The 24,942-nt window shown below is 40.5% G+C and overlaps 1 protein-coding gene across 2 annotated transcripts in view; it reads left to right on the top strand.

Annotated features, from left to right (window-relative positions):
- The window catches only part of SEMA5A (semaphorin 5A), a 440,583-nt gene that overhangs the window by 129,808 nt on the left and 285,833 nt on the right, over window positions 1–24,942 (top strand). For both annotated transcript variants that reach the window (XM_053657221.1, XM_053657222.1), the window contains one exon: window positions 23,713–23,909. In XM_053657221.1, the coding sequence (XP_053513196.1) occupies window positions 23,789–23,909 (121 nt within the window). In that variant the 5' untranslated portion in view covers window positions 23,713–23,788. The remainder of the gene's footprint in view (window positions 1–23,712; window positions 23,910–24,942) is intronic.

A 24,942-nucleotide genomic window follows, 5' to 3' on the forward strand; every position in this document is an offset into this window, starting at 1 on the left:
AATACTTGCAGTTTGGAGTCGCCACAGAGTGGAGTACTTCAGAGATCTTGAGAGACTGCAGCCTGGTTCAGACCTTAGCTCTGTCATTTGCCATGACCTTCGGCACAGTTTTCAGTATTGCCATTGGTCAGTCTTCTCATCTGTAGGATAAGAACTTTGGGTGATTATGATGTAGCTTCATCAATGGCAACAACTGTACTGCTCCAGTGGAGGATGTTGGTAAGGGTGGAGGTGATACTTGTGTGGAGGCAGGGGGTGGATAGAGAGTTCTGTGTCTTGCCATTAATATTGCTGTGATCCGAAAGCTGTTCTAGAAAGTAAAGCCTGTCAATACAAGGAGAGTAATAACTGTCTTATTGGATTGTTATAATGGCAAGATCGTTAATATTGTAAAATATTTTGAAGAGCACCTGCACCTATTAAGCGCTATGTAACAGTTAAATAAATGTATGCTTGCCCATTGGAAAACTTGTTTTGCAACTTGGAGAAAATTTCTGCAATTTATGGGCAATTTCAGTATTTTCTGGGTGTTCAGCGTGTTTCCAAATTGATTTAATAAGTTGGTAAGCTGAGCATTTGTGTAGTAGAGTGGACATCATAGGCCAAGAAAATAACTTGAGTAATAGGGTCTAGCATTTACTTAAAGACCCATTTAAAATCTGTGTAGAAAAGAAGCCTACAATTTTGAGCTAATTTTATATCTTTTCTATACATTCTTTTGACAGAAACATTTCCAATTTAAGTGTTAACTCTAAAGATATCTTATACTTTCCTATATGGCATTTTCATCAGTTCTTACAAGTCAACTTATATAAATTTTTCTTCTTAAATTTGGTTTTAAGCTCCTTAATAAAGTGTAAAATGGCTTTGAATTAGTTTTCAAATATAGTTTAGTGCTATAAATGCTTTACATGGCCAATAAATACTTAATTTAAACTTAAGTACTAAAGTATTAAGTATTTTAAACTTAATTTGAAATACTTAAACTTATAATTTGATACTTGATTCATTTGCATTAGTCAAAATATTATTTTCTTAATATCCATTATTTTATTGAAGAGAAAAACCAGTGTTCTCTTCCTTGTGCCCCCCACCCCCTCAAAGCAGAAATGCATTCAGATGCAATTCAGATTATAATCTCACTGGCTTATAATACTCACACAAGAGTAGTTTTTTTCATGTTTGAGAAAGTATTTCTAGCTTTTTATTTTTTCTTGGTTTTAATTATATATTTCTAATGAATCTAACATAGTCTTTATGAGACTGTTCTAATTGGCCAGCCTTTAAAAAGCTTGTGTCATATGCTGTCTTCATTATGATATTATAAATAGCTGTTCATGATTTTGCTAAACTTAGCAGTGAGTAAGCAGTTGTCATTAAGGGAATGTTTCTGTTCGGACAAATCCTGCTGTGGGGCATGCGGAGCCCTTAGAAATAGAGCTAATTTGTTGGTGATATTTCAACTGTATTCTGTTCATTTGATTTCTAACTAGTTCTTTCTCCCATGTCCCTTTCTCAGAGTCAGTAAGGCAGGGAGCCTGTATGAACATCGTCATGGGGAATTAGAAACGCAAAGTCCTTTTCTTCCTGGTAGATAAAGAGAGAGCCCTGATATTTAGCATTTTTGGTCATTTCTGCTGGCCTATTGGCCACTTTCTTTGTCTGGCCTCTCCTGCTGGGAGTGTACAGGATCCAGACTGTAGTGAGCTGATGCCCTCTCCTGCAGACTTTGCTAATCAAACATGTCTTCCATGGGTGAATTCAATCCTAAGGACTATTAAGTGATATGGAAGAGAATCTAGCACGTTTGAAGTTCCCCTTGTGAAAGACCATGCACACTAATTGTTGCTTATTGACCATCAGCAGGACACCAGGCACCTTGCTGATCTTCTGCAGGTATTACTGGCTCATCACTCCTTACAATCACCCAGAGAGGTGGATGTGGGTGACTACCTTTATCTTACTGACAGAGAAACAGCACCACAGGATTGAAGCAACTTGGCCAAGGTTTTTTTTTCTTTCTGTGTTTGACTCATGTCTGCCCAGCTTCAAATACAGCATCCTTCTCACTCTGACTGTACCCCAAGTCTCATTGGTTTTCATTGTAAATTACTCAGTTCAGTGAGGATGAAGGGAGGTGACCCAGTCTCAGATGGAACACTTCAGAAAACTTGATTTTCAGTATTGCTGAATTAACAAGGTGCGGCCATATGAATGGAAAGTTTGCTAAGCCCCGAGTTAGAATTCAGGCGACTGGATAGTGGGCAAGGTTTTATGAGCACGCAAGGTGGCTCGCACCATGGATCACTGTGGGAGTCTGGGTCTTTGGGGAGTCCATCTTTCTGCGAAGCCATTTCCGAGTGTTATCCAGATTATCAGAAGGGACAGAAATGCTGTAACAAGTGGTGATGAACACCCTGTTTTGTTTCCTGACGTGTACAAACACAGTCTCAGAGGACATTCCTGGAATTGTCTGCTCGGGCCTGTTGTTTCATGGTGGGATAAAATAATGAATATCTTGCTTAACATTCTGTAACTCTAGAAGTTGCTTCCAAACCACATGGCTCCTATTAAACTGGGTGAGAGAACATGCTCACAAAGCTGGTTACCTTATATTCACCCTTTCTTTGGATGGCTGGATAATCCCTACTGGAATCTAGTACCTGTTTGAAAGGAGGGAGACGAAAATACTGCTTGTCACTTCTTGGTTTATGATCATGATGGTCACCTGAGATGGTCCACCTGGAAGGTCTCAGTGTTTGTTCATTCACTTCTGGCCGTTTTCTTCCTTGATCTCAGAGTTTAGTCTAATGCTGATTTCTGCCCTTAACAAGGGGAAATTATTTGTCTTCAAACTATGTGCTAGTGGGTCACTGGAAAGATACACTGTAAGAGAAGCCTTCTAATCATTCATCATTGCAAATATACATTTCAAAATAATTTGATTAAGTAAGGAATCTAGTGATATAGCACTAGGGACTTTGAACTGTAACTGAGTCTTAGGATTTAATTGTGGCTTAAAGATTTATTGCTGGTATTAGAAAGTTATGGGTACTCAGCCTGCAATTTGAGTCCAGTTTTTCTTTTTTTCATATATATATAGTAGAGAATGTCAGTTGAAACACTTGACATTATGACTTTGATAAGGAAAATCACTGATGTATTTTGCTTCATCTAACCTCATGACAGGCAGTTAATGAAAGCTTGGATCACCATGGTTTGTGGAAATATGGCAGCCCTGGATTTCATAGATGGGATAATTAGCATAGGAATCATATGTATCTCTTCTAAAGATGGTTCACAGTAGGATTCTGAGGCTGGCTTTGAACTTGGATAGAAATACCATGTAGTTTATAACCAGACACTGAGCTTCTCTCCAGTTGCACTGGCAGAAGAGAAGAGCTGTGTGCATCCAATCTCTGTTTTTCTTTTAATCTCATTCTCTTGTTCTATTTTATTAAGTTGTTTGTTTCTAACACTTAAACCTCTGAGCACTGAAATGGAATGCTCAGCAAAGAGGATTGGCCCATTTTTTTTCAAGAGAGGATGAGATGGCTTAAAATTAGGGGTTATGATTTTCATTACAGTGTGACAGCAAGTCTGTGTTAGTCATTGCCTGCTACTCAGCATGAGATGAAACATGTAAAGAATTTAATATTATAATCTTCACAGCCATCCATGGGGAAAGTACAATTAATATCCTTGGTTTGTAATGAGACAGTTGAGCCTCTCTAGGGAGAGGTTAAATACCTAGCTTGCCCAGAGTCACCCAGCCAGCAAGTCTGGAAGCCCAGGGGAGGACCTGGGCTTCTTAACCCTCCCAGTCCTTGCCCATTTGTCTCACAACATGAGCTGTATCTCCATAACATTTCAAGACTAAGCTCTCTATTGTGCTGAAAAGGTGCAGTAAACTAATGAGTGTCTCTGCTGTGGTCTTGTGTTGTATCGGTCTTGTGTTGTATCGGTCTTGTGTTGGTTAAGTTTATCAATAATTATGTCACTTTATAAGAAGAACGGTAAAGTCTATATATAGTGGATCCTGAGTGCAAGGTTGAAGGAAGAAGTGATTCTTATGGAGAATGAGAGTGGGAAAATAATAAAGCTTTTGCAAATACTTTTCCAGTGGCCCTTCATAGGAGAGGAGGAGTAGATGAAAAATTCTACTTTGGAGAAAGAATTTTGAACATAAATAGCAAAAAGCGGTGTAGGCATGAATGTGCTGGTGTCTCAGGAATGCTGAATCATGGATGGAGCCTGGTGGGAGGTGAGGCAGGACTTTAGAGTGAGACCGTGTTGCATGATCAAGTGTAGAGGTTCGGAATGGAGCGGTTTAAGCCTTATTGAGGGTATGTGGAAGGAAAAGAGAACAGAGCCAGTGGTGATGCAACCAGGACACCGGCCAGGGCAGGACGAGAAGGGCTTTCAGCAGGTAGCATTTAAATGCCACTTCATATATGCCTGGTGATGTTTCAGGAGCAATAAAAGCATGTGCTTATATGGTTCTCCCCAAAACCTTGACAGTAAGAACACTAATATTTTAGATAAGAAAGGACAGTTGGCAGAGGTTAGTAAACTCTTTCAAAGTCACTAATTTAGAAGGTAGCAGAACTCAAACTCACATGTATTCAATTCTAGAAATCACTTGAAGGATCTGTGAAATACTCTCATTTGCATGGTAAAACTACAGGTAAAGTCATAGCATCTCTTTAAAGACCAAGGGTGAGTTTGACACATGCCACTTCTAAAAAGTCTAAAGTACTGATAGATGAGAAAAGCTGTCAAAGTCTTTTTAGCTCTGTGGTTGAATGTTAACAGTGGATTTATTATTTATAGTTCTTTGCTACAAGCAGAATCACCTTATTGATTAATTGTAAGAATATGTGGATATCTTGAGGATCCTCCTTTATGGGTCGATCTTAAGTTAAAAGAGTGGACCCATAGAACGGGGACCCTGAGGTTTAGACATCTGAATTCAGTGTGTGAGTGTGTGTGTGTAGAGTATTAGTCGATTTAAGCATGTGGTTATAGCAAATAAGGACAAGATTCTTGATGTTGTAGACAAGTGTAGATGACTGTCTAGTAATTCATATGCGGAGTCCACTTGGACTGGGCCAGGCTTGCATTTGATTTATTAGAGTGTGCTGAAGACAGTGTGCTGGCCTGCTCAGAGACACTGGTACAGAGGGGATGGGGAGAGTTAGGAGAAGAGGCAGCTGTTTGTTATGACTATGCCGTGCTTAGTTAGTGACCCTGGGCCAATTCCCATCCTTGAAATTCCTTAGGAGAACTCCCATGGGATGAGCAGCTTGCCCAGAAAATCCCCATAGAATGAGAATCTTGCTCAGTGGTCAAGAAATTAATTCGCAAATAGATGCTTGCTTAAGATTTATAGGATTGCGATTTGGGGAAAACATAACTATTTCGTGATCTGAAATGCTAATTTGACAGCTCATAGCACACTATGACCTCAGGCTGTGGGAACTGTGGAAGAAGGGGCAATACTGATATTTAAGAGCTGAGAAGAGGACCATGAGGGACTGCTGATTCCAAGTCAATTACACAAGTGTTGCATGATGGAGGCTTCACTTTAAGAGGTGGAACTTGTGGTCCCTGGGATAGTTCTGAGATTCCAGAAACAGTCTCTTGGTCTGCCATATGGCACTAGATCCTCAGCCTTCTAAGAACTCAGTCCTCTGAGCAATATAATATCAGAACATTTGTATTTACACATAGTTGAAGTAATATGTCCACGTACTTGGACACTGCTGTCATGGATACTGCCCATCTGCCTTCATGTCCACTGGTTCTTCCATTTGCTATTCTTTTAGAGAAGGAGCAATATTGCAAAACCTTTCCTTTAGCTCTCTGTCTTAATTGCTTTAACACGGGAAAGAAACACTTGGAAAAGAATGGAAATTTCTGTTAAGTGTGTTTGGGTGAAGAAGTGTGTGCATAGTCTCTAGGGACTGTTGAAGGTGTGTGTGGCATGTGTATTGGAGATGACAGTTCTTGGACTCGGAGCCAGGAATCCACCAATGCAATTATTAAGTAATGTAACATAACATAAGCAATGCAATAAATTAATGAATAATACACTGTAAAATATAAATTGAGATAATTTTTAATGATAGATAATATAAATATAAAGCAATTTGTAATTATAGATAGTAAAAGATATTTAAAATTATTTAACTCCTGGCGCTGCTACTTTCTAGATTGATTACAATATCCTGGGGCTAGAAGGCTGACTTCTCTGAATCACTGTTTCTTGTCCAGATTAAACTCAGTTCTGTGATTCACACACTGTCATATTTTTCTTCCAAAGTCTTTCATGTCTTTGCATGCAGAAAATGGTAACATCAGTGTGGGTAGCTGCGGTAAATGGAGAAGCCTTCTCACCTGGAGGCTGAAGGGGTTGGTCCCTGGCACACCTGGATTACAGTTCTCCAGCATCCTAACCACTGCTGGATGCTTCTGTCCTCTACTGTGACTCTCCTCTGTTAGGAAATTGTTTTCTTAATGTGTCTGCTCTTTTGCCCCTTCCTATAACCTCTTTTGTTCTAATCTGTGAGAATCACCATCAACCACTGAAAAATATTGGACAATAAACTAAGCTTTTGAAAGGTTATGATCTCATTGTATTTTATCTTTAGTATGGTGTGTGTGGGAAACTCACAAGATAAATGAAGAGTCCACTGATGGTGCTTTTGAACTTTAGCTCTGCCTTCCATTTAGGAGTTATAGATGACTGCCGATAACACCTTTCATTGGGTCTGGCACTTGATGACACACTATTGTCATATTTTTTTCCTAAGGTTTTGAACATCATATTGTTTTTCTTGATGTTTTCTTTCTGCATCTGCTTCAGTTAGCAGGCCTTAGGCCAATGTGCAGCTTAGGTAAAAAAGTCTAAATTCTTATTTCCTACTGTGAGTAAATTCTTCGGCCATGTGGAATTTTTTCTAGAGAAGTTGGGTTTATCATCTTATTCTATTTTATTTTTATTTTTATCTGGAGGTTATAGCTCTCCTTTCAGAAGAGAACTGATGCTTTTGAGTTAGATACATGCCTTTTAGGTGATGCTCTAGCTCTGAGGAGATAAAATAATTCTGATTCCTTTCAAATGACTACAGGTTGTCTTTAATACCATCTTCCCTGTTTGTGTAGGCATCTTCAAGCATGACCATGAATAACCAATGTATCAGGGCTGGGCTTACCAGATAGAGCTGCGCCTGTCCTCTGGTGATGGAAATGAGTTGGCCAGGGGGATAAGTCCCCAGTTTATTTTGATTCTTCTCTGTAGATTTCTTAGCATACATAAAAATTTTGTCTGATATGATCACATTTGCCCTTTTGTAGTGAACTTGTGAAAACAACCCCCTGAAGTATAAAAAATGTGCAGACCCAGGTATTTCAGAACATTGCAATGATTTGCTCTTTTTTCCTCCAGGTGTTAATTGTAACGGTGAAGATCCACATTGTCATGTCTAACAATTATTGAGCACTTGCTGGGAGCTCACGTTGCTCTAAGTGTTTCTCATTGATTGAGAAAGGCACAAAGGTTATCCCCTCTTGAAGATGAAGGTAGAGGACATAACAACTGCAAGAGGCTGGAGGCTGACATAGGATTTTTGTCCAGTGTAGTCAGACTTCCAGCCAGGACCGCCATGTGTGCAGGCTTACATTTCAATATGAGAATGTACACACATGTGTGCATGTGATCACACCTTTGTGGGTGTGTGCCTCTGTGTGTGTATTTATGTACTGGCCACAAACAATACTTCTTACAATACTCTTAGTATTTTATCTTGAGTGTTTTGCATGTCCTTAAAATTTGTCTTAAAAATACTATCCTGTATTCCTGATGTACTTAATTTGTATGGAACCATTTCCATTGCCCTAATCAGAAGCTTTTAAATCCTGGTTGTAACAACATAATAACTTGACTAGGAAGAATATTTCAATGTAAATCTTTGTTGGCATCTCTGATGAATTCCTGCAAAGACTGTCCTAGAGATGAAACCAAAAGGCAGAATGTATAAATAACTTTTAAGCTCCTTAAAATTTGTGTGTGTGTGTCTGTGTATTGGTTTGTCAAATTGAAATACTGTTTGTTAAACAGCCATAGCCACAATGAACAGCCTTATGTTCACAGTTCAAAATGGCAGTCAGTAAAGCAGTACCACATTCTACAGGATGGAAACAATTTTTTTTTCCAGGCACAAAGGTTATCCCCACTTGAAGATGAAAGTAGAGACTTCTCAAATAGGTAGCTTTCTTCTACAACTTGCCAGTCTATGTGATTCATTAGATTAGTTACTACATTAGACAGATCTCTTTGTTTGTGGTTCGCTGCAAGGAGGTGTCTTCGAATGGTGAGTGTCATGCTCGGGGTACATTGGATTTTCCAGACTGAGCTGTTTGTGAGTTTAAAGCACAGCTCCATCACCTCCAATCTCATCTCCCTGGTTAATGAGCTGCGTCTTGTGCTACTGTGGTTGTAAACAGAGAACTGCAGGAATTTTCCAGAACAGCGAGATTAAGCATAACATTTTGCCTCTTACATATGACGTTAGAGAAGGTACATCACTTTTACCTGTGCACCCAAGTGGAAATGCAATCTATTCCTTATCGGCAAAACAAACATGTGTGCTAACTTTCCTAGAATGATTTCACTGGTATGTTTTATTTACCAAGTTTTAGTGGCAACTTTGAGGGCAGAAATGCAGTGTTGCTGGGTTGGGATGGAAAGTATTTGTCATTGCTGTGTGCCTGAGCCTTTCTTCTCGGTGTAAGCAGAGAGCTTTGCATAGTACAGTTTAATCTGTCAAGGCTGATAGAGCCAATTTCCTTTCTGTAGGGAGGAGTGAAGCTTATTTTCCCTGGGTAGAAGGAATTTAGTAAGTAAAGGAGTGGGAGGTTCCAGTTTCAGAAATGTCCATCATTTTACACATGTGTGTCCTGTGTTCTCATCCCAACTATTCTTCACCAGACTTTGAATGAGCCTAATAAGAATTTCTTGTTCTGCGTAAAGACTAGTTGTGGGAAATTCTTGATGCACGTTTGTACGTCCACCCCATCTCTTCTGTAAACCTGCCCTGCTTTCTGTTCTGGCCCTTAGCAGGTGCTGCTCCATTATTTCTGACCTCTGTATGCTCAGTGAGTGTAACCTGAGCTGACTCTAAAGGTGTACCGCAGTTAATTCATAAAACTAATCTGACATCACTCATTTATTTTAAACTACAGTATTTGTACTCACTTTGAATTATAAAATAAATAAATGCTTATTAAAATTCAAACAGGGTGGAAGAATATGAAATATCCCCACTGCTTAGGAGTAATCAGAGTTCTTTTTCACTTACAGGCATATGAACATAGAAATTATTTGGTTTATTTTAATGAAATATTGGACCTTTTTCTTTCTCTTTTTTATCTTTTTATAGATAGATAAATGCCAAACTTTTTTTCACTCAACATCATTATTGGATTTTTATGTAAGTGTGTAGAGTCTTACTGAATTGGTTTTACAAGCTGCAAAATATTCAATCACAGGCAGGTGCCATAATTTATTTGATCTCATCACTTGCAACTTTGTTCCTTTTATTTCAGACAGGTCACTGTGTTTGCTACCCCTATTCCTGGTAAATTCTACCTACAGATTTATTCAATTTTTATGCCAAAAGTGTGATATTTTAATTTCTAGCCATTTACATAATTCCCACTCTTCCAAAACTCACCTTCTCCAGCCTATTTTATATTAGTCTCATGCTTGTTTGCATTACCTGTTAGTGATTTGTTGATCCATTCATTCAACAGGTATTAGGTACCCACTATGTTCAAGAGGGGCTAGAATGATAACTGAGGCTCAGGCTCTCCAATATGGCCTTGCAGGGATGGCAAGTCACAAGGCAGAAGAGCTCAGACCTTGACAGAGTAAGCTAAGGGCCAAAGAGATAAATTACATCCTAAGGGGCCCATGGTTCTCGCTGGAGAAGAGGATATGGGAATGGAGGAGCTAGCTAATGTCTGGTCTGGACCTCAGAGGAGATTCTGATGTAGACATGGGGGAATGTGTTCTGGGCAGCAGGGTGGACATGGGAAAGTATGGGGCCTGAGGAAGCTTAGTGAATAGTTTAGTTCAACCTAGGTGGTTCGTGGGAAGTTGATGAAGTAGAAAACTGCCTCTGATACTCATTCGACATTCATGCATTTTTACCTTAGCACTACTGTGAAGTTTCTATTTATATTTCCTTGCCTTTAAAAATGTTTATATAGCTTTAACAAATTAAAATATTGTTTAGTTCTGTTTGTTTTTATCTTTAGAAAATATTTATTACTATATTACATGTTAATCTTGATCTGCTCCCCTAACCTTATGTTTCTAATATTTATGTTACATGTAGCTGGAGTCCACTCATATTTGCTGTGATACAACACACCATAAAAATTTCCATTCTTTCTGTGGAAGCCAGTATCATTTCTAGTTTTGTGCCATTGTGAACAAGGCTGCTGTGAATGCTCTTTTACATGTTTTTTTTGGCAGATGTGGCATTTCCCCAAGGCAGAGATAGCTCCCCCATCAGAGCTCTCATTAAACAGTGCACTGATTTTATCAGCCCTTTCTAAGAAGACACTAAAATGTTGCTAGAAAATGTTTTTCCTAGAAGATTTAAAAAACATTTTAAGATAGTCCTTATTTGCTTATATTTACTAAAACATTATTTTCAGTGCTTCCTCATTGCTAGGGAGTACTCTACGTCCTTTCAAATGACTCGTAGTTTTAAGCCGTGGTTTTTATCTCTGTATTACAGATGATGGAACCTCAGGCATAAGGTTAATAACATTGGAGCTAAAATTGGGATCCAGGCAATTTGGGTCCAGAGTCTGTGTTCTTAAAATCTCTGCACTGCTGCCTCTGTTAAACCTGTGTTGGTGGGGAGGAGGCATCATTGGGCTGGAGGCTGAGGAACCCTGTTCCATGGTGCTTAACCTTTTGCATAGCAGAAGCAGGCGATGAGACATTCGGGGCTGTGTTTAACCCCCTGCACTGTTAAGAGAACAGCTTACCAAATTGATGCAATATGACCTTCCTTTTTCTGCACTTATATTTAGGAATTACTCCCGTTGTCTTTTCATTAACAGATCCACCATGGCAGAACTTTTGATATTTTGAAATACAGAATTTAAAGCACTTGGGGATTACCTTTTAACCATGGAGACCTTTACTGTGTTGTCCTGAATGACATTTCCACCTTCCAGGCTAATGAACTGAAGGATAAAATACCATATGTTCACAGCATGTCTGCACTTCTCAGCGCCACCTTTTGTGCTAATCATTCGATGCTTATGTGGCAGCTAATTCAAGGTCTTTATTGACTTGTTCTCCTGAAGTCTCACCTAACAGACTGATTCCTTGTGAGTGAACTTGTAGTTTTTCCATAGAAATTCTCCTAAAATTTGTGTTAAGTACTATTTGGTGGCACTGGCAGAAAGTATCTAGGTCTGAACAATGATTTTCCCATTGTTTGGACCTTTTGGTTTCTGTCCCCTCTAGTATGTAGTCAGTGGACTAGTGTATGTGTGACACTCTCTTCTAGGTTCTGGGGATGGTGAGTGAACAAAACCAAGGCTCAGTCCTCCAGTTAGTTGCTTATATCTTAGTGGGCCATAAACAGATACATCCATTGAGCAATTTCAAGTGGTTTTAAGTGATGAGTGTGTTAACAGGTCTTGCTGTAGAATCTTCGAGGAGCTGACAGTTGAGGGAAATCTGAATAATGAGAAGGCAGCACCTTGGAAGGACCTAGAGAGAGAGAAAGGATCTCTGGACCTACGGGCCAGCAAGTGCTGCCTGAAAGGTGATGAGCTCAGTGGGTAACGACACCAGAGAGAAGGTGTGTGAGTGTACACACATGTGCACACACAGGTTTGTGGCCAGGACACAGCGCATGGGAGTGCTGGGAAAAGTGCAGAAGTGGGTGGGGCCAAACAGAGGAGCTCTTGTTTATTGGGGTCAGGGGTTTGCATTTTTGGAAAGTTGCAGAGTTAGTCCAGGGTTTTAAACAGGGAAAACGTACCTAATCTGACTGACTTTTGTAAAACTTTTATACAGGAAAGGATAGTGCAGCTATATACATTTAAAAAAACATACACAGATGTTCTGTTCTCCTGATTTGTTTTTTCCATCTTTATTGAGGTATGACTTACAAATAAAGACTACATATTTACTGCGTGCACCATAATGTTTTGATGCATGTGTAGAGTGTGAAATGATTACCACAAGCTAATCAACACATCAACTTGTATATTTACCTTTTTGTGTATGTGATGAGAACACTTAAAAAAGTTACTGTTTTAGCAAATTTTCAGTATACAATATTACTAACTATAGTTGCCATGCTCTACATTAGATTTCTAGAACTTATTCATCCTGTGTAACTGAAACTTCATACCCCTCCATCAACGTCTCCCTATGTCCACCACCCCCAGCCCCTGGCAACCACCGTTCTATTTCATGCTTCTGTGAGTCCCACTTTTTTAGATTCTTAACAAAGATTACTCTGGTTGCAATATAGAGAATGGGCTTATGGGGGACAAGCGTGAAAACCTCAAGACAGACTAGAGAGGCTTCTGCTGAGTCCAGGTGAAATGTGGAACAACTTCACCTGGCATTAGAGGTGAGGGAGGAGGACAGGTATGTGACCCACATGATAGGGTTTATTGATGGTGTAGAGTGTCCTGTTGAAGAATTGGGGAAATGAGAATTATGTTACCTGTGACGGGGAGACTCAGGCAGGAAGTGGATTTGAGGAAGGGGGAATCGGTGGTTTACTGGGTCCATATTTGCTTGGAGGTAATTGTTTGTCATGTAGAAGTGGAAAGTGATGGAAGTTGCAATTTCAGGGGCAGGCTGGGGCTGAGATATAAGTTTATATTCACCAGTTGAAAACTGCTATTTCATCACCATGGCTCCCCCCAGGAGAGTATGTAGATGGTAGGCAGAGGATGACACAAAACACAGAGAAGCCCACCCCATAGTTGTGTAGGGGCTGGTTCTCTCTCATCATCGGCTGATTGTAATCTTGGTCAGTGAGGTCTCTGGCTCCAGGATTAGTGAATGATGCTACAGCTGGTTGGTAACTTAGTGAAATTTCTATTTCTAAGGACACATATTCATTTGTGTATCCTTGGGAAATTTCTATTCCCATGGACACATACTCATTTGATCTCAACATGAGGTCATTTTTAGATATAAAGCATCTCTTGTTTCTTCAGCCTAATGACCCATGTGTCTAGTGAGGCTCCCAATTCCTGGTCAGCAAATAGTCATTGCAGAAATAAGTAGGAATAAGAACAGGATCTTTAGTACAGAAGGAGGACCCTATGGCTGGGGGCCTTAGCTGGGAGCCAGGGTCTTACCTGTCAAAATTGTTAGTTGTTTCATTTATGTGTGGGACCCTTTTTCATCTTTGTGTTTAGCATGAAGGAATGAAAATACTTATTGCACAGGTTTATGCCAGGGAATAAAGGACTTATTAATATTTTACCAAATCACATGATCTTCTTTGCAGTTTCTTAAATTTTATTATTCCCTTAGAAGTAGAATCTTTGATTTTTATATGATATGTTGCAGTAATATTTTCCTGTGATGAGGACTTCTAAGAGTCCATCCTAGTAACTTTTATATATGCAGAACAATATATTAACTCTAGTTAATTTTCTATTTTAGTGAGGATTTCTTATTCTTGCTATTTAAAAAAACATTCTCACCTAAGGATATTTTTTCATTGCTTTTAGAGAGAGAGAGATGAGAGGTGAGAGGGAGAAAGGGGGGGGGAGAAAGAGGGAAGAAGAAGAAGAAGAAGAAGAGGAAAAGAGAAACATTGATATGAGAGAGAAATATTGATTCATGACTTTCTTATACATGCCCCAACCAGGGATCAAACCCACAACCTGGGTATGTTGTCCTGACCAGTAATCAAATCCACAACCTTCCCACCTACAGGACAATGCTGCAACCAACCGAGCCACACCAGCCAGGGCTTGTTCTTGCTCTTAATAAACTGACCCAAAAGTAGTAGCAGTTAGTGTACTTGGGATCTGGTGGGTTTGTTTTGTTTCTCCCCCCTAGATGAAAAATTGTGACAGATTTAAACGAACTCAAGTATATTAACTACCATGCCAAGACCATTGGGCCTAAGAGGTATCATCAGATATCATACACAAATGTGATCACCAACTAAAATCTGAAAACACCAAATCAGGGCCTTTTCATTAAATATTCTATTTTTTCCAGGTGTATTAGCAACCTTTTTATTATCTGTAAGTTCACCCAATAATATTTCAAGGTATTTACATTTTCATTTTAGAATAATGAGTCTGATGAATTTATTTCTGCTATGAATTGTGATATCCTCCTTTGTTAGTCCTTTGACTTTTTAAGTGGTTCCAGTGGATTATGATGTGCCAGAATCACTTACCTGAACCCTCAGGGTTAACACACTGGGGTGAAATCTTCCATGTGCTTTCATGTTTCCAGACCCAGGAGACTTCCTCTCTCTAGCCATTTTGCCTATAGTAATCCCTTCATCCCTTTGACCATTAATTGGAAAATTATGACATTTAGAAAGGACATTTCTCAAAAACATGGGAATCCTTGTACTTGGACCAGATGTTAAGAGAATTTTTAATACAAGAATAAAGCATCTGTGACAGTGAATGGCAGAATAGAAGAAAAAGGAACACGGATAGCATTTAATGGAAGCATTATTAAGAAGGTAAAGATGTGTATGTGGGTTTGCATTATTTTCATCCATTAACTTATTCCTCAGGTGGTGATGGCTTGTCTGGACTATGTCTTGTATTGTCCAGAGGAGGACGTTTTCACAGTCTTGTTTGACAGTGGGGCAGATACTCAGGTAATCATAGTTCGGGGTGATAAAGGCTATAATAGAAATGAGTATTGCTATACAGGGAGGGCAGGTGGGCTTAGGGGGAAAGTGGAAAAAAAAAGAACAGAGAGGATTTCTCCGAGATAAAGCCTGAAGATTGGGACTAGAGGCAGGGAAACCCATCCCCAAACAGCTGATGTTGCAGAGGTGAGAAGTAGAGGACTTGGTAGGGAAGTGGGCGTGATGCTAGATGTGGATGAGGGAAGGGCCGTCAGAACATAGTGACAAAATGATGGAGGAATTTGGGGAAGATGAAGGAAAGGGGGCTGGTGGGCGAGTCCTCAGACTCGGAGTTGGATGTCTTGAGTAAGTGGTGCAGCTATGAGAGGAAACAGACATGAGGAAGACGGTTGGTGAAGACAGGTATCAGGTCCCCTTTGGATGATGTACCTCTGGGTTATTGATGTGAAGAAGATTCTTTGGATTTATGAGTTTGGATTATGTACAGAAGTTTTGAAGAGAGTTATAGATTTGAAAGTTACCAGTTTTTAGAAAACTTGTAACATCATGTGAATCTGAAGACAAAGGCCACTGAGAATGCGTAGATTGAGAAGTAATGAACCTTCAGGAGAGATTGGAGATCACCTTCATTTAAGAGAGCTGAGCAGTAAGAGTTCTGGATGCAGTAGGAAGACAAGGAGATTCGGGTGTTATGGAAACCAGGGAAGAAAAGGTTTCTGGGAGGTATTCAGGAGAAGAGGTCAATGGACACAGATGCCATGGGGCTGTTCGGCTGCATAGGCTCACCAGATTTGACAGTCAGGGGGTGACCAGGGGAGTGAACCAGAGGAGTGAAGATGGAAGGGTTTGTCCTTTTCTTCCTGCTACTGCTGTGTGCTTTTACATGTCGGCAAAGACATTGCACTCTGAGTTCTGCCTATCTTAACTAAAAACAAATCGGAACTATGAATAATAATTTTCACACGAGAGTCATTTATAACTTGATTATCTTGTTCTGTCCATATGAGTTTCCTGCCCCGAGGAAATGACTTGGTAAAGCCCTTTAGAGATTGTCCATTGTTACCTTGAAGGCCCATTATTTAAGTTTTCTTTCTTAGAAAGGACTCTTGTTGGTTTAGCTAATACAGAAATAGATTGAATGAACTTTCACTTAGTTTTAAAACCTGCTGACAGATAAAATTAATATTGCCTTTGTGTAAATAATAATTTTATCTAATGGACTTCATTTATTTTTATGGTTCCCTCAGGCTATTTGGAGCTAAACTAGGGAAAAAAGGCAAAAGTATAATAACATTTCCCTTTGAAGAAAGATATAAAATAAGGTCACCGAAGTTGAACCATTATTAAAATGTATAAAATAGTTTAATGTTTGCTTTTTCCCATTTTATACCATGAGGTCATTTTACATAGCCATAAAATTCCATCTCATCTTCATTCACATATGATGAAAATCTATGAGTAACAAAGCCAACTTCTTCATTCACCTGAAGGTGGCAGCCAATGGCGCTACTGTAGTTAATGGCAATCAGTGTTTTCAAGCAACATGTTCCTAAAATTTTTTCCCTAATTCACTGATGTTAAACCTCTTTTGGCTGGAACTTGGCAGTCAGGACACATGGGTTAAAATAATATAGGATGGATCTAATTTTTACAAAAAAGTATATAAAAATGGAAGATACAATATGTCTGGTGAGCCTCTCGATTCCCTGTAGAGACTCGAGATTGCAAAAAGAAAACTTGAATTTCATTTTATTTCCCAAAGAATAAAATGTTCAGTTATTGTTTTTGAAAGAGGTTAGAAGACTCTATTTCCTTGAGCACTATGCATGAAGTTTATTGTTTTATTGATTCTTCATTTAATCCTGTTTCCTGCTCAGTACCTAGAATATCTGAACTCTCACAAGGAAAGATCATAGGTTCATTCAATATGTTGATTTCAGCCCTGAACACATCATACTGATTTTCCTGGATCATTTCTTCCTGTTTTTTTAAACACTCTTAACTTGAACCCCTTCAGAAGCCATAGCTTCTACTTCTTCCGCCATTCAGAGGGAATCCCTCTGTCTTTTGAATTTCCTGAGACTTTATTCCTTCTTTTATTTCATAGTTATCAAAAGATAGATTTTTACTTGCTTGGCTACTATTAACTGTGACCTTGAAGTGTCCCCACTGTGTCTCCTCATCTTTGCCTCCCTGTGTTGGAGTTCCATCCTTTGCCCACAGGTGACATCCTTCATTGTAGTTGGTTGGTTAATGATTCTCCTTACAACACTGCATGTTTCTGTGCCAAGGGTTTATTCCTTATTATTAATTCTGCAGAGAAGGCTAAGTGTCTGGAGGCAATTCAGATCATCTGGTCCTGTGGCTCTTAATCAGTGTGTGGTTTTACCAGTGTGAGTGGGAAGACTGAGCAAGCCTTGCAAAGAACCAGGGAGGAGTAGCCTCACTCAACTGGTGTGGCCGCCACAATACACTTGATTGTACAGTAGTGGCCTTTCAGAGGCCTTTAACCTGAACCTTTGTATCTCAGCTACAAAGAGAAGAGAGAGACAGGGTTATTTTAACCTCCTCTTTCACCTCTTGAATTCACTGAGTCGTTGACTTACTTCCTGTTTCATATGTACCAGGGAAATGAATATAAACCACCTTCCAATGGTATTTGCTCAGTGGCGAGGAATGAATGGATTCAAAATGCTCAATAGCTCATTTATTATGTGATTTCTGATTCATTCAGACGACTCATTCAGCATGTTGGAACGCATAAACTCAGGACTGTAATGACGTGTTCAACCCACAGCTGATTTATAAGAAAAGAAGTAAAAACATAGGAACAGGGAAGGCTGTATGCCTATAATGTGTAACCTTTGATGAGGAATCGGACATTGTAATTGGTATATTGGAGTTTCCGGAGAAGACCTGCCCCTGTGGGTGCAGAAGGTGGAGGCCAGCCTGTACCATGCCCAGTGGGAAGACTCAGGACAGGTGTGGGACCTGCGGCATTAGCAATGTACAGATGAGTGTTCAAGGTTGACTGAGGATCCTGACTAGGCCAGAGGGGCTGGAGGGAAGCCTTTGCAGTGGGAGTAGTGGAGTTGGAATTTGGGTGATGGTGGTTGGTGAAGGGGCACAGTGTTTTCTTTGGAATGCAGTGGAGAGTTTTTGAAGAGGGTTGGGCTGTTTACCTGGCAGCCACTGATGGTTGTGCAACAGGCATCGTGTTTAGCTGTGCCAGTGTGTGTGGGGATGAGACCAGGTGGTGTGTTCAGATGAGTTTTCAGGGGTTCTGCTGCTTTCAGTTTGGACTGCAACTTAATTGTTGGTTCATCAGATCCCATAGAATAGAGCCAGGAGATGGGAAGAATGAATGCAAATGTACACATTTCAGAAGAGCTTTTCATCCCCTCCTACAAAACCTAGCCACTGTGTTCCCGAAGTTACAATGTGCTGTAACTTTGTATATGTAAGAGGCACACAACAACAGCTCCTCAGTTTGGCGTCAGCCCTTTGAGACTAAACACTGCTGTGGGCAGGTATGAGGCATGGCTTCCTGAGTCCTCTCCCCATCAGCTCACCTGACATCATTGTCCTCTCCCTGGTGGAAGTCCTGGTCTTTGTACACTCAGAAATGCACCAATGGATTGGGCCACTTCAACTTTACAGCAGATCTAAGACTCAGAAGAAACCCGGCTTCCTCTGAAAAGAAGTACGTTAAGCTTATTTTGGGTCTGTTTTTATTAATAAGTAGTTAGGGTTTCCTAAGCAAAAATTCTTGTGTAAGCACTCATTCTTTTTCTTTTTTCATTTCTTTTTTTATCTGACAAGAGTTTTTTAAACTAAGAGGCAAGGTTATTTTCCGTTCGCCAGAGCCTATTCATTTGCGGTGTGGGTGTGAATGGGAAATGTTATTTATTGCACACACACTTACACAGAGTTTTGCTTATTTAGATGGAGTTATAGAGAGATCCTCCCACGTCAAGAAACTGAAAGGAAGGCCTCAGACATTTTGAAGTAAATGCAAAAAAAGTGCTTCTATTCTGTAGCCCAAATTAGTCTGCTGAACTAAATCTTCCTATTGGCAACATCCCTTGTTTAGTATTAACTCACCTAATATATTTGAATTTTTCAGAGGTTGTGGGATGAAATGACAACAACTTTAACTGAAATTAATTCTTTGAAAATTTCTTCATATTTTCCAATGTAACAAATATGTAGTTGTAATTAACGTGACTTTTCATTCTTATTGAAATTTTGCTGACGTGACTCAATACCAGTTCAGCTGGGTGACATACATAAGTGTATTTTAATATAACCTTTCCAGTGATGATAACTTATTCAATGATACACAAAAGTTGGAGGTTCTCCCCGGGGCAATCAGCAGCGTCTGGAGACAGTCTGGGTTGGCGAGAGTGGGGAGGGGCTGCTGCCGGCATCTGGCCCAGGGGCACTGTGAAGGCCGCGAGCAATTCCCAGGGCAAAGAATGACATGGCTCTAGGAGACAAAAGTGCTGACATTGAGCACTGAAAATCCCTGGTACAACTATGACCCCAGAGCTCGGGGTTCCAGTGGAAGATGGAATCACTCGGCGGAGGGGCCTGCCTTTTGGAGGGAAGCCTACTTAGCGCGGAGGCGTTCAGGGAGTAGTTATTCAGCGAGTAGTTGGCCTTGTGTGGCAGATGCTCAGAAAAGCCTACTCTGTAAATGACGGCGAATACCCTTCCCTGGCACCCTACCACAAGGATTGTTTATAGTACCTTTATTTTAAGAAAAAAGGTAACATGCTATGTATTCTGAAAATTATAAACTTCTAAAAATCACCTGTTCTCATTAAATGTTCTTCCTTTAGTAATTTCATGGCAAACATGCAATTTCATCTCATCGCCATGGAACTCTGTGTCCCATTTTAGCAGCTCTTACCCTTGACATGCCATCTCCTCCTTCTCTAATCATCACTTTCCACATCCTGGGCAGGATGTGGAAATAAATAAAATTAAAGAGATTAATTTCAGTCTTGGAAAAGATGCCATAGCCTGCAAAACTGTGCAGTGCCCTGGAGCTCCAGTCCAGAGGCAAACACATGAAGCAACCCATTTCTTATCCTTCTGATCTGAGACTTAAACTGATCTGGGAAGGGGCATTTCAGGCATGTGTGTTGTTTTTCTCTACCTTTCCTTCAGGCGGGTAAGATACGAGCACTGAGGTGAGAGTCTGTGGCTGTTGTTAACGTTAGCCAGTTCCGACCGGCTAATGGCCGGAGTTGGTCCCTGGACTCAGTCCACAGGTGGCAGAAGGGAGCCTGTGTAGGCCTTGCCTGACACATTGAAAAACCGTGCAGGGGGGGAATTTGCTGTTAGTCCCTAGTTGGCTTGAGCTCAGTCGGGGAGGTCAAGCTGGGGCAATGTCCTTTTTCATCACCTGGTGGAACACTGCCCAGTGGTACCACTGTGGGTGCTGGGCATGGTGTCAATGTGGGGTGTCATGCCTGCTACAGAGCTAACACTTCCTGAGGGCGTACTGGTACTTCATTATCCTTCCTGCATTAACTTTGATCATTGCTGTTTTGTTTTGACATGAGGTAGTGGTAATCTACTGCCAGGGGGCTGGTGAGGGTTCTCCAAATGCCCTTGCTCTGAACCGACTAAATTACATCGAAAACATCTAAGAGGTGTTGTTCTTTGTTAAGATATGTAGGATATGTCATTTGATGGCATTTCATACGTTAAGTCTCAGAGCAGAAGGATAAGAAAAGATGGGTTGCTTCATGTGTTTGCCTCCGGACTGGAGTTCTAGAGCACTGCACAATTTTGCAGACTATGGCACCTTTTCCAAGAGTGAAATTAATCTTATTTAATTTTATAACTCAGGAAAAATACAACACCTGTGCCTTCATTGCTTCACTGTTCATTACGGCACACCCTGCCTGGGCGGGGATGATGGACCATCAGACAGATGCCTCCTGGCTCCCAGTTTCCCTCTGCGTTCCTTCTTCCACCTCATGCTCAGGACCTCCCACTTCTACAGAAGCCACACTCTGGCCTTGTCTTGATTTGCAGTCCCTACACTTGTTTTCTGCTCAGTTGGAACATTTTCATCTATGAGAGCATGGAGTCAATGGGACTCTAAATACAGAGACTTTGTGAAATATGTTGCATCCTAAAATTTTTTCTTCCTCTTTGTGAAATCTTCACCACATATTCACAGACACACTGCTTTAGAAGACGAGGCCTCTTTCATTCTTTCATGACCCCTTCCTTTACTAGGACTCCAATAGCTTCTACACCTTCAATATCTTCTGTCTGACACCTCTGCCCGCTTAAATCTGCGGCCTCTCCCCCACTCACCACTTCTCAGAAAAGAAGCCAGATTTAATGATCTGTTGTCTTCACATTAAAGTTTTCCTGACTTTGATTGTTTTGTGCTTCTCTGAGTTCATTGAATTTTCTTTGATCACCTGGCATTCAAGTTAGCCACCCACGTTTTAGCCCACTTTTGCTTCCTCCATTTCTGTTTGGTTTCTTGCTATGTGGATTCTGTCTCTTCTTTAGTTGAAACTGTCCCACCCTCACCCCCTGCCAAGTTGGATTGTTGACTGTTCACTAAAACCATTGCACTGCCTCATTGGGATGCAATTGACCAGGTCCCTTTTTAAAAAGTGTTATTTTTATATTTCAGCCTAACTCCATCTCCATTTTTGCTTGGCAAGCTATCTTTGATTTCCTTCTCATCTTTGTGTGGTGACGTTTTCAATTGCAGCTTTCTAAACAAACAAATACATGTAGTTTTCTTTAGCTCCTTCTCTCTCTTTCGATTCTCATGCTTTCCCCTGGTGAATTTAACCACACCTGTGACTTAACCCTTCCAAACATTGGATGCAGCCTCTGACTTTTTTTTTTCTGAGCATCCAGTCTGGATTTTCAACGGTCTGTTGCTTTTCCTTAAGTAATTCTTAGCATCTTAAACCCAACATGTACAAAAATAAATGATTATTTTCTCCTCTAAACAAAATTCTTCTGTCGATCATCAAATCGAACAAAGTGGCATTACAACCTTCAGCTTCGTGTATTCTCCGTCTCGAGTGAATTCATGTTTCTTTGCTTTCTGTTTCCCCAAAGTTTGCAGATTAGAACAACAATCCTTTTATTTCAATTCACATTTTGGGCATCAGGCATTTGGGCGGGCCTCAAACTGGGCGACTCATTTGCTCTCATACTTTCTGGAGTCACTCAGTGGCTTTCACATATACTCACATATAAGGTACCTTGGTGAGGGGATGGCTGGAAAGCTGGGCTTAGCAGGTAGTGTCCTACTAATGTACCTGGGGTCTCAGTGCCCAGAGAACATGTTCTAAGAGATAGAAAGTGGAAACTGCCAGTCTTAGGGCTGGGGCTTGGAAACCAGCACACCATCCATTCTGTGGCATTCAATTAAGCCAATCCAGATTCAAGAGAGGGGTCATAGTTGGACCTTGTGAGGGAAGTTCAAAATCTCTGTGTCCCTCTTTAACTTTCTCTAACACATCGCTTTAAATATTTGCCTGAATTTTTATTCCCATTAACACCATCTGAAGTCACAGCTTCATTTATTTCTCTTCTGAACAATTGCAGTGGCTTCAGATGAACCTCTCCACCTCTGTGCTCCTTTCTCCCAATTGCTCATGTACACCATTGTAAGAATAATTTCATTAATGCTTCTTCTAATGTAATATTAATATGCTATGGTAGCTTGTTGCCTAAAAATAGAGAACTTAGACCTTAGTATAGTTTGCCTTCCAAATGTTAACCCAACCTACTCTGTAAGCTGCTTCCCACTATGTCTCCCTTTATATCCCCTGGTGTTGGGGTCAAGTACAGTAAACCGTCCTCAAAACACAGTGCCTACTCCTTCCTCTTGTCCCTCCAGGGCCTCTTTTTATCCTCTTCCCTTGGCCTGGGATGTACTTCCAGAAACCTCCATCTGTTGAAATCCTCTTTATACTCCAGTATTAAACTCAAACATGAGCCCCTCCACGAACACACCCTTGATCCCTCTAAATAGCAGCCGGACACTCTCACAACTCCCACCTCACTCCTGCTTCTTTTGAAAATAGTTTTCTAACAACCAGCACTGCAGTTATTTTTGCAAGCCTATCTCATTTTAAAGCTTATTAATCTTTTAAATTATTCATAATCTCTCAAGTATCAACACTTCCAGCATAGTAATTTCATCTCACCCAGTGGGTGCTCAATGTAGATTTCATTTGATTTATACCTGGTGTCTAGCCAGAAACTTTGCAGGCAGGTCATCTATTAATTTCAAAGGATGAATTCACCAAATATGGGCAATTTTTAAGAGTCGGGTGTCATATCAGCTTATTCATAGATGACAGTGGTGATAACCTGACTAAATGGGGTCTTTTGAATATGAAATAAGAAGGGCTGGGTTCTTAGGGCTTCCACAGGTAGAGCTGTGTTTGCATGAGGAGATGAAGATGATGTTCCAAAGGAAATCCAATCCATGATCACAGTCCTTAAATGAAATTCCTTAGGGGTGCCTGCGATATCTCGGTAGTGCTCACACTTGAACATTTTCCTTTGATAATAAATGCTTTATGTTATAGAATTATTGTGAGAAAAAGAGGTTCTTATTGAGATACACACACACTGACATGTCAGCTAGAAAATCGCCCCCTCGGGTCTAAGCCCTCGAAGCTCTTTTTATTTTATTTTATGTGTTTTTAAGGGTAGTGACAGGACATTACGAAAAGACCACCACCCGAAAACCTGAACTTGTTCTCATCCCATTGTTGTCCTTTGTGTGTTTTAGGCACGTTTCCCACATGACGGGAAGGCGAGCTTCTGGTTAGAAGGCAACTGCACAGAGTCAGACCCTCCTGCCCACCATGAAGGGAACCTGTGTCATCGCGTGGCTCTTCTCCAGCCTGGGCTGGTGGAGACTCGCCCAGCCTGAAACAGACGCCTCTCAGTGCCAGAGAGCAGAGCACCCGGTCATTTCCTATAAAGGTAAGGGGCAAGCACGCTTTGATGCCAAGGCACCACTTAAACGCACTTTCCATGCTAGTGATGGAGAATAGCAGTGCTTATTGCTCTATTATTCTACGACCCTTGTTTTAGACACTGTTTAAAATAGGAGCAAAGTTGCAAAAACTTTCATCCAGAAATAGATCACTATCGGAAGAAGAATCCGTAACTGGGGTTCTTACAGATAAGAAAGTTTCAGTGTTGACTCCCTCTTTATTTAACAGGTGCTAGAAGCATAATAGGCATTTGAACCAGGGGATAAACATGTGACCCACAGAAATAACACCGAAGAGCAAGGAAAACAGCCCTGGTCAGATGGCTCAGTTGGTTAAGAGTGTCATCCATCCCGTGCACCAAAAGGTTGCGGGTTCAATTCCTGGTTGGCACTGTATGCCTACAGGTGGCAACCAATTGCTGTTTCTCTCTCTCTCTGCATCCCCCTTCCTCCCTCCCTCCTTTTTCCTCACTTTTTAAAATCAATAAACATACCCTCAGGTGAGAATAAAAGAGAAGAAAACAAAAATTTCTTTACTTCAGCATTTCCCAGCAAACCCTTATTCTTGCCATGAAGTATGATTTTGCCTCTCTCTGGCACTGCATGGCAGACAGAATTAGTTTAATGTCTCTGGTGTCTCCACGGATCTATAGGATTAATGAATTAGTATGTATATTCATTCATTTATGATTTTATTAATCCAAGTTTATTTGTGGTTTTGTTACCCTTGGCACTCAGTGTTCAGGAAAAAAAATAAATGCCTTTGTTTTTGTCACATTGAACTCAGTTATATTATCAAGCTAACCGTAATTATTCAGTCATTGTATTTTAATAATCCACCCAATAGTTTTATGCTCGAAATGTTTTTAATTTATTGATTTGAAAGAGGGAGACAGACGCCGATCTGTTGCTCTGTCCATCCATACACCCACTGGTTTTCTCCTGCACGTGCCCCGACCAGGGCTCGAACCCGAAACCATGGCGCATTGAGATGACAGTTCAACTACCTGAGCTACCTGG

This window comes from Artibeus jamaicensis, unplaced genomic scaffold (genome assembly GCF_021234435.1).
Source record: "Artibeus jamaicensis isolate MK-2021 breed Jamaican fruit bat unplaced genomic scaffold, CSHL_Jam_final scaffold_369, whole genome shotgun sequence".
Classification (NCBI taxonomy): domain Eukaryota; kingdom Metazoa; phylum Chordata; class Mammalia; order Chiroptera; family Phyllostomidae; genus Artibeus; species Artibeus jamaicensis.